General features: G+C 46.1%; 2 protein-coding genes across 2 annotated transcripts in view; one reads left to right on the top strand and one right to left on the bottom strand.

Moving 5' to 3' along the window:
* On the top strand, positions 1-753 carry REP15 (RAB15 effector protein; the record flags this gene model as incomplete). Its single annotated transcript, XM_082309770.1, has 1 exon — positions 1-753. One exon carries the CDS (start codon positions 1-3, stop codon positions 751-753), a length of 753 nt encoding a protein of 250 aa, XP_082165896.1.
* A 2,477-nt stretch (positions 754-3,230) lies between these two features.
* CYB5R3 (cytochrome b5 reductase 3) overlaps positions 3,231-10,220 on the bottom strand; it is a 22,809-nt gene continuing 15,819 nt past the window's right edge. Inside the window, exons 6-7 of the mRNA XM_082309051.1 lie at positions 8,892-9,062; positions 3,231-7,289 (exon numbers count right to left, since the gene is read on the bottom strand). Of these exons, the coding sequence (XP_082165177.1) occupies positions 7,117-7,289; positions 8,892-9,062 (344 nt within the window). The 3' untranslated portion in view covers positions 3,231-7,116. The remainder of the gene's footprint in view (positions 7,290-8,891; positions 9,063-10,220) is intronic.

Here is a 10,220-nt window from a genome sequence, read left to right as displayed (position 1 = left end):
ATGAGAAAACAACCTCCTCCTGCACAGAAAATGGGCCAGAAGGTCTCACACGAGGACAACCAGGAGAACAAGGCTGAAACTCTAGTCATCTGTGAAGTCTTCAGCCAAGGTGTGGTCCATGCATCTCAAAGGCTGAAGGACTATCTTGGTTTCGTGGATCCTCAGAGCAAATTCCAGCCAGCCACAAACACGCTGAGTGAGATATTTTTGGTCAACTTCATCGGCTTCTGCGTGGAAAAGGGAGTGGAGGAACGTATCACAACCAGCAAAATGACCAAGCAGCAGTCCTCTCTGTTCGGGGTGGACTGGATCTGGACTCTGTCTGGGGCTGACAAGCAAATCAAACTTCAGATCGCCGTGCAGGCTTTACAGCTGGCCGAGCTTTTCCATAGCGAAGGCGGCCCCGCTGAGGCGGTGGAGGACTGCTGCCGGGAAGCCGTGCTGGCAGACGAGCGCTTCCGAAACAGGAGCAGGTTTGAGAAGCTGGCGGAGTTCTGCCGCCTGGTGGGACGGGACTGCCTGGGCTTGTTCATCATGTTTGGTGTGCCAGGGAAGCCCAAGGACATCCGAGGAGTCCTGCTAGACAGCATTGCCAAGGAGGAGCAAAAATGCTGCCTGTCGGGCAGGAGTGCGCTACGGCAGTTTGTCACCAGCACTGACAGCTTCCTGCCCACAAAAGACATGTTGGAAAACTGCCTCGGCGCAAAAAACGGACCAAAGGAGGTGGGCAACGTGTACATAAACTTTCTGTAAACTGCTGGTTGAGAGCAGTGGCTCTGCACGCCCGCCCCAGAGCTCAGCTCTGCCTCTCTCGCTTTTCTTTTCGCACACCATCCCTCCCCCCCTTTATTTCCCACCCTCTCCCCCACCCATCGCGTTCCCTTAGCTCCTCCGGAGGCCAGGCTGAGTCACTCAGCCTGGTTTTAAACAACAGGATGTACCTGCCAGAAAAATGTGTTTATAGAAAGCACGTCATTTTTCCAGAACATTTTGTTCGCCAGACGTTAAGTCTTGGCTGGGGCCAATGAAAGCCTTATTGCCCGGAGCCTTTGGGAGGTCGCGTTTGTTAGACTTGACTCACAGCCTTTGTTTACTGTGTGGCAGATTTTTTCTGTAATGGGAAGTTGAGGCTGTAATAAGGAAAATAATATACTGGTGCTGGTCAGAAGATGTGCACTGAGCTAGGATGATGCTCGGTCGTCCTTAAAAATGCTGGTGTGGAGGCACAGGCCGGTTCACGACTTAAGAGGAAAAGCCCTTCCTCACGATAGAAATGGGCTACGTGACAGGCCCAGTCGCTACCTGCCTGGTAAAAGTAGATCAGTGCCAGGCCTGGCGGTGCTGAGCGGCTGCAGGGGATCAAAGTGTGGCAAAAAAGCAGTGGCAGGTGTTAAAGGAAACTTGGGGACATCAACCCACAGGGACAAAAACCTGGCCCTGGAGACACTGCTGGGAGCTTTTGCTTTTCAGGGCAGCCGAGGCAGCTCCTGACCACTCGTGGCAGAGAGCAGCAGTCTCGAGGATGCAAAATTGTTTGACTTTGTTTTCAGTAGCTTAGCAGCTGATTGCATTTATGCACGGATTGATTCCATTTCCCTCAGCTTTTAGTGGACAAAGTGAGACTTTTGGGTTGCACAGTTGTAACTACTGTCTTTTGGCCGCTGTTCTAACCAGTGAAGGAAGACCTGGTGAGTTTTCAGACTGGTAAATTCGCTTTGTTTATAGCTAGCTGAATAGTTTTGTTGGTGCAAAACTCTGCCTGTAGTTTTCTTATAATTCCATTCATTTTATTTAACAGAATAAAAATAATTTCAGAAATCTCATTTATATATTACTGTTTACTATGATGTGAGTTACAAGGTGAGGCAGCTGTGACAACTAAGAAATAAAGGCTCTTTTAAAAAGGGCATAAAGAAGCTGTAGCATCGCGGCAGAAGTTTTCGCAGCTTTCCATGCTGTAGGCGTGGAGGCTGAAAGATGAACTGAAATCAAAAGAAATACACACAGAACTGTGAAATTTTTGCTGAGTCACAAACGTAGCTGGGTATGGGGAAGTCCAGTGAGAGACAGTTGTTCGTAAAGAGCTGGCGTCATTGGGCACGTAGCAGGGGTTTGGTGGGACAGAGGGGATGGTTTGGGTGTTTGACATAGAAAACAGGCATAGCTCTGGGGCTGTGTGCAGAGAGTGAGGACGCTGTGCCCATTCAGGAGGGTTTTGGGGATTTTTTTTTTTTTTTTTTGCCTGTTTAAAGTAACAGCATAACCAATACTGCAGCTGGATTGATTGGTTTATAAAAGGCCAGCAGAAAAGCTTTAATTTTGCATTAAATTAGTATCTTTCTTAGTTATTTATAACAACTAGTGCAGGTCTCTTAAGTAAGTGATTCAGTTCTGTAGAACCCCGTCTCTCTGAAAACTGGTTGGGCTTTTTCTTTTGGATGTTCTGCATGCTTTTTCAGAGTTGGAAAGGGAAGGGGAAAAAAAAAACCCAAAATGTCTTGACTATATAGAGTTTGGACTATGGAAGATGATACACATTGGGGCGGTTGCCCATTTGGTTGACGTCCCTCAAAGTGGCTCTGGTACCTCAGAGATGTCGCGCAGGCTTGGTGTTTATTCGGGGAGCCAGGGTACGTCGCCCAGGTGGTGGTGTTGCCTTGAGGGTTTTAGCTCACCGGGCCCTCAGCGACGGTGGGAACTGGCCAAGACTCCGTACTGTGGGTAATAATGGTGAAGACGCACAACAAAGTATTTAACGATGTAAATTTGACCATGGTCATTTATTCAGCCAAGCTGGAGTCTCAGCTCAGGTGACTCACAGCCGTACCACAAGCTTCTGTAACTGCACATACTGATTTACCAGGCAAGGTGCTGACCTCAGACAGTTTAATCCTATGGTAATTTGTGTAATAAGGTTATTAAAAGCGAAGGGGCTGGGTTGTTTGGGTGTTTTTTTCCCTTTGGACATAATTTGTTAATGTATAGTTTAGTATAATTTGTATAGCTTATACTGTAGTTGAGCTCACGGAAGCGTAGTTCAGTGAAGAGAGGCTATCATCAGAAGAGGAAACTTGCAGCACTGCTGCTGTTGGCTGGTCAGCTAGGCCAGGTAGGTCTTCATAACAAGAAAAAAACAGCAGAACACCTCACCTCACCCTTTTTAAAGAAACGTTAATTTAAGGAGCATGATTAGCTTATCACAGGATACAGCTATCCACCCTGCCTGGGTCCACCAGGAGTTTCTGAGTCAAGCAGGGGTGACCTGGGCCCTTGGTGCCAGTGCTTTATCACTCCAGGAGGGCGTCTGGCATCGCCCCCTCCGCTCCCCCGTTGCAGGAGCGGCAGCGTGGGCTGTGCCCCCCGAGCTGTGTGTCTGCTACGTGGACGCTGCCTGCCGGAGGCCTGCAGCTACAGCCGTCCTATCCCTCAGCCACACGGTGACCCCTCTCCTGCCCTTCCTCCCTGGGTGATCCATCACCAACGCACCCTCCGCTGCTGCAAGGACGCTTGTTTCTGTGGTTAGCTCAGCACGGGACCCTGCTTGATAGCATCCACCGCAGGCAAACAGTTGCAACAGCGGTGATTGATTTGGTTAGAAGCTATGCGCTTGCAGGAATTTGCTGCAACTAGCTGCCTGCTCCTAACGCCCGTTGCTGGGAGCCAGGCAGGCCAGAGAGAGCAGCCTGATGCGGACGTCTTGTGATGGATGCGCTGGGAGTGCTGCATGCTGACCGTGGTAGATCTGTTTAAAAACAGGGTCCAGGTAATTCGAACGGTGGGGTGGGGTGGGGTGGCAGGCAGGGCACGATCCCCAGAAGCGCTAAGCAAATGCTACCGTGACCTCCTTACGCTGTTCAGGCAAGGAAAGGCGCAGATCCCTGCAGCCCCAATCCCATTTTGCTGTTGCCGCACTCGCACCCGACCCATTTATGTAAGAAGTTATAAACCCAAGGGAGAGCCGGGCTGCTGCGCTGGCTTTGCCCAAGCAACGCTCCTTCTCTTCCTCTTCACTTGGGCAGGAGCAAGAGGAGAGAGGCAAAAGCTCAGGAACAATATGAGGCTCTTCTCTGTAAGCCACGTTATTTTTACCAGAAACTTTCAGAGGACACTATTAAACCCCTGAGGCGATGTGTATGTCCTTACCTGTCATACAGTGCCTTGAAAGACTAAAGCAGGCAGGGCCCCCAGACACAGAGGCAGCTGGGAAGCCAGGACAGGCAAGGACTTGCTTAGGGCAAGTGGTCACTTCAGCACAGGTGCCCCAGAGCCCAGAACCAAGAGCTGCTCGCAGCTCCGGCCCCCGTGGGGGTGACAGGGCTAACGCCGGCGCAGATCAGCAGACGCGCAGCTGGGACGGCTGCGGCGCCACGAGAAGCGCAGGCTCAAGACCCGGCGACAGGAGTGAGATTAAGGAACGGCTCATTTCTTACCTCCTTCCTCTCAGATCCTCTGTGGCACCAGGAGCAGCACCCAGAGAAAGACCCCTGCCGCATGCAAGCCCGCCTTCGCTGTTCGCGGGGGGATTTCTGCCTTGGCGCAGCAGCGAGCGAAGGGGACCCGCCTCTGCTAAAGCCAAAGCAGCAGCAGCCCTTTCGCTCCTGCTTCTCTCCGGAAAACTTTCCACAAACTGCCTTTCATGCAGGAGGTTCGTGTTTCCCCAGCTGCTTTGTAACATGGAGTTAGTAGTACTCAGCGTGTCCTGTCAGAAAACTGGAGGAATACTCGTATTTTCTGTAAGACAGATGAATTGGCTCAAAGGAAAAAAACCAACACACTAATATGTAAAACTAACTTCTATCACTGACGTGATTAAATGCTACAGTACAGGGCCATCAAGCAAAAGGGACTGTGACACAGTTTTGTTTCACAAAATTAGAGATTTTATGTATAGCTTTTTATTTATTAAGAGCTTCGTTTTCACAAGGAAGATGTACAAAGTAAAGGTAAAAAGAGCAGACTGAAGTGATAGGGAGATGAACAGAGACAGTTTACTCCTTGACTCGTCATCCAAATACAGCAGTTTTCACCAAACTCAAACAAAAGAAAGAGATAAGCACTTGGGTAAACAAATCTATCAAACAGGCTTGCTTTTTTTTTTTTTTTTTGAACCTTCACTTTACCGAGTCTTTTACAATTCTAGGTTGTCTCTTAGGAGGTTGAAAATGATGTGTTCAGTGACACACAGGTGATTCCCCTGCAAGATATTTTATTTCTTACACAGATGTGAAAAAAGCCAGGAATTGAATAAGCAGAGTAAGTCATACAAAATAGTTGATGCGTAACCAGCTAGAGTTATTTTTTTTACAAGAAAACTTCATTAAATATAATAATGAAAAAATCTACGCATATCCCACAGTGATACAAACCAGCAGCAAGATAATTTCTCTCGTATTTCTGCTTTTTGCCTCCTAAAAAAGAGACTGAAACTTACCCAAGTATACTGTGGAGCATAGTATTAAAGAACAAGTTTCAGAAGCGCACATCAAAAATTCAAAACTTCAGAGGCAAGTCTAATTAATAAAATTAATAACAGTATTATCCATTTGAGGTTCCTTAAATTAACTGTAGTATCTTTTTCTCCTTCTAATTCATGCTGAAAATTACCTTTTAAGTGCACAGTACCCATCTGTTGTACAGGCACAAAAGAAAACACAGCAAGCTATAATCTCAAATACCTACCTGCATCTTTAAAAAAGTGGTACTATACGCTGACAGTTGTAGCTAACTAGCATCCACATTACTTCATATATGACTAAACATCCTTTCGGTCTCTCTGATCTCATCAACAGAACAAGATTTTTAGTTTCATAGATTCCTTGCAGGACAGCTCTAATCTCAGCAGCATCTCTGTTGTTTAGAAGCAGAAGGTTCAGCACACGAGATGCCTTAAGTTTACTAAAGATTAGGTAAAAGGCTGCTGTAAAAAGAAGTATATTAAAAAAAAAAAAAAAAATCAGAGCTATCGTAAACAGTGTCTAAGAAACAGTTGTTGTAGATTCGGTGAGACGTTTGAATTTGCTGTCAGTTTGGTGACTTATGGCTGTTCCCATGCATCCTTACCAAGCAAAACCCTTTGGAGCTTTGCCTGAGCGAGACAGGCAGGCGAGTCCCCCGACCGTGCGCGCACCCCACCCGAAGCTGGGCGACCCGCCGAAACCCACCCTGGCAATGAAACCTGAGCTCCCGTCTTCCAAATCCATCTCTGGGAAACAAGAAACTACAATGAGTTCCATTTTGCACCCAGCGTTTTTTTCACTGCACAGGACATGCAGAACAACTGCTTTTGTACTCCTATGGCACCATCTGCTATTTAAAGGTAAATACAAAAGTCAGGGTTTTTTTTTTTTTCAGTATTACACACACATACAAGCAAAAAATTCCAGCTATTTGTGGAACAGTGCACAAAGCCGCCTGCCTTCTGTAGTTTCTTTCATTGCCCAGGGATGAGAACCATGACCAGCTGGAAAAGCGTTTGCATTTAAGAGAGGCTATTCCAAAATACAAAGGAAACAAATTTTGTATTGATGTCTACCTCTCTGTTTTGATTAACAAGGCAGCTTGAACAACTTCAGTCATAAATGGTTAATTGCCATCCTTCAACTGAACAAGAACCTTTAAGCTTCCGACATTGCAAAGATTACGCATACAAGGCAAACACTCCTGGCCCTCATACTGTAAAAGCTCTGTAAGGATTATAATTTGGCATAAGCAAGGTGAATAATCCAGCACATTCTGTATATTTTCATACCAACTAAAATACTGGGTATGCACAGTGTTAGGAAGCAGGATATTACTGCCATTTGATTACAGTGCTAAGAAAAAGTGTAAATGAGTGTTTACTGCCCTAAGCAGCTATACTGTCCTCCCTTGAGATGGACTACACCGCACTAGGCATCGCTACCTTTCCGCAATACAGTTGTTTCTGTGCAACATACAGTACAGTTTTAGTACAGTGGAGCTTAAGTGTCTGTCTTGCCAGAGATTCAGAAAAATGAAGCATTTTTAATGTAAATGTAGCTTCCCAGCACTGTGCATCAGCCATCTCTCTCTAACTTTGTCCTGTTCCCCGTTAAATGTTTTTTCTTCCCTTCTACACAAGATCACTGAAAGTCGTCTTTAGAAGGCGAACCTCATGTCCTTGGTGTAGCCCAGTTTGTCCAGGTTGGGAATGCAAGCATACTGGATCATTGGAGGAGGTCCACACATGAGGATCAGAACATCGTTCTGAGGTGGGGGCAGGTGGTCTCTGATCATCTCTTGGTTCACAAATCCTTCGCTGTAATCCCAGTCTGTTAAAGAAATGAAAGTAGGGGAAGGAGAATGAGGAAAAAAGGAGGAAAAGATAGATACAAGTCACTTTAGAATGAAAGGGGAGGGTGTGCGGTTTTTTTTTTTTAGTAACATTCTGGACTGTAGCATTTGTACACTCCCCTCGCATTAGTGTCCTCACCACAGTTACGCTACATGGAAAAACTGCCACCTCTGCTTTTAAGATGCAAAACTGATGTATGGAGAAAACAAGGGCTAACTTTTAATAAAGCTTGCTAAAAGCCCCACTGAAATCTCAAGCAGAGCTGTGAACAGAATGTGGATCTTCTCAGCTCCAGCACTGTGAAATAACAACATCCATCCTCCTCACCCCACTGTTTACAAGCTCACTAGGGGAAATCTTGCTGATGAAGTTGCTCCCGGTTGGAACACTCATGGTGCTCATCAGTTCATACTAGGCTTCAGGTTTACCCATCGCATCCCCAGCCCTGGATGCAAAAAGCTGCTGACCCAAACCTTTGGGCACAGTAAGCCTGACACGTTTTTCTCCCACAGATTATCCAAAAATTTCCAGTTTTGGTCCGGTTTCACATATGGTAGTGAAAGTCTGCAGAACAGTGTTGAGGGGGGTCTAAGGAGGAACGTTTATTGCAACTGCTAAGATCAGTTCCCAATTCACAAATATCAAAGAAAAGGAACAGTGATTAGAAATTCCGGGAGAACACCAACTGCAGAAGATGACATGACAGTAACAGCCTGTGGGGACAGCAAGACCCTTCCCCCCACCCTACCGGAGGTGTATTCTTGGTCACAAGGTAAGAGAAGGCACATGGCTTTTCCTTCTCTGCCCCAAACTACCACTGAATAGGAGTGTAAATCTATCCTGATGTGGGTGGGCATGACGGGGAATGGTAGGAAAGGAGAATGACAAGGAATGACAGGGAAACTATTAAGCCTTTTCACAATGGCAGTAACTATTTAGTCTTTTCTTCCTCAAACTGGCACAGCTGAGGGAGGCACATTCAGCTAGCTCATCCTCTCACCTAGACCAGCCAACCGTATCACATTATCTTTAAAACTGGACTGTACAAAGCTGGAACAGTATTTTCATTGAGAAACGCTGTTAATACAAAGGCAATTCCACTGCCTAGGAAGATCAGCTACCATGAACTGCCATCCAGTGACAGCCACGTAGGAGTCTGCACTTGGCCGCATCTCTGTGAGATACAGTGCCTCTGACGCTCCCGCTGCAGCTGCCTTAATGCATGCTCTAAACACAAGACAATGAGATAATATCTTATATTTATGTCTGTGGGGAAGGAGAAAGGAAGGTCACCTTCCAGAGTAAATAATGGTAAATATTCAGGTGTAGTCATGGGAGGAACGCTGCACTACCATTCACCTGAGGTGAGCTTTGTAGCTTTGGCAACACTGCCTGGTGACCTCTAAGAGTTTCTGTGCATCACTGTGTGAAGAATGATGCTACTGGATGCATTCACACACGATTCATTAAGCAAGAAAGGAGCTCAGAAATACGCATGTGACATAGCATGTCTCATGTCAAACACATGCATTAATACTCATAACTTAAGCTTCAGTGGAAGTAACGTGTTAGATCTTACTTTCAGGCGCTTTGTCCAGTGTGTACCAACACTTAAAGCGACCGGGATTCTGAACCTGGATCTCCTCTAGCTCGGAACGTAACAGGATATCCTTCTCGGTCTGCAGGATAAGGAAAACAATGATTACGCCCTGCATTTGAGCGCAGCCCTCAGATGACCACAGAGCATTAGCTACTCCACAGCCCCGTGAGATGGAACGGATTATTCAACTCCATTTTACAGGCTGAAGAGAGCAAACACATTATTTTCACAACTATCCTGTAGCAGAGCTAATAAAAAGGTTCATAACTTTCCCAAATCCTGATCATGCAATGCGTTCCCTCTAAAAAAAATAAAAAGAAGCAAAACCTGTATCAAAACACAGAACCTTCACTTGTTCAGGGAATTAGTAATTCTTCACACATCAGAAGAGTAAAGCCCTCTTTTAGCACTCCTATTACAAAAGCAACTTTCATCAAAAAACTAACCATGACTGCACACAAGTATCTCCCTACCCCCCCCATACTATGCCATTCAGTCAGGAAAATGCCAGGGTCTTCACCTTTGCCACTTCAAATTTCATCAGCGCTGCCATACGGAGGTTGCTTGGTTTTTAAATGGGATGTGGAAAAAATAACCAAAAGGGTATTGAGTTCTGATTGGAACAACAAACGTTACCCAGGGTATCAAGTTCTGCTCCTCCCTGATGCAACATCATTGAAGGCCAAAAGAAAGCCTTATTCCCGTAAGAGCAGCTGCAGTTTGGGAAGGAGGGAAAAGGGTAGAGCCTAAAAGTGGTACCATCCTCTGCAGCCTTAATCATTTGGCACTGAGGACACCACTATGTCTATAACTAGGGGGGTAAGGAGGAATGTGCCAGCAACTATTGCTGAGAGGGTGCCTATTTCTGGATCTGCAGTTCCATGTGTTCCAGAAAAGCTATTACTGGGTCTGACCAACTCAAAGCATGCTAGTCAGAAGCTCAGTACGAGCCCACGTACATTGGCATCTGTAATCCAACACAGCTCTTTCGGGAGGGCCAAAATAAAAGATCAGCAAAACACACATTAAAAAAATATTTTAAAATATTTTAAAATGTTTAATATTAAAAAACATCTAGCCTGCAGGCTTTCCCTGACTGACCATTTGTCACGAGGGCTGCTTTATATTTGTGCAGTTAGGGGGTACAAGGACTCCTTAAAGACAAGGACTGATGCTTACACAGGCTGTTGCTAATACACAGGCAACTGTTCCCCGAGACCCCCCCTGCCAGAAGCAATAGGTTTTCTAGGCTGCTAAAGCAGCTCTAGCCCCGTCTTAGTCATTCTGAATTACTCGTAGCAAATCCTG

The sequence above is a fragment of the Platalea leucorodia genome, assembly GCF_965183815.1.
Source record: "Platalea leucorodia genome assembly, chromosome: 4".
Classification (NCBI taxonomy): Eukaryota; Metazoa; Chordata; class Aves; order Pelecaniformes; family Threskiornithidae; genus Platalea; species Platalea leucorodia.
The sequence above is the reverse complement of the archived record's forward strand: the minus strand, read 5'-3'. Positions and strand labels throughout refer to the sequence as shown.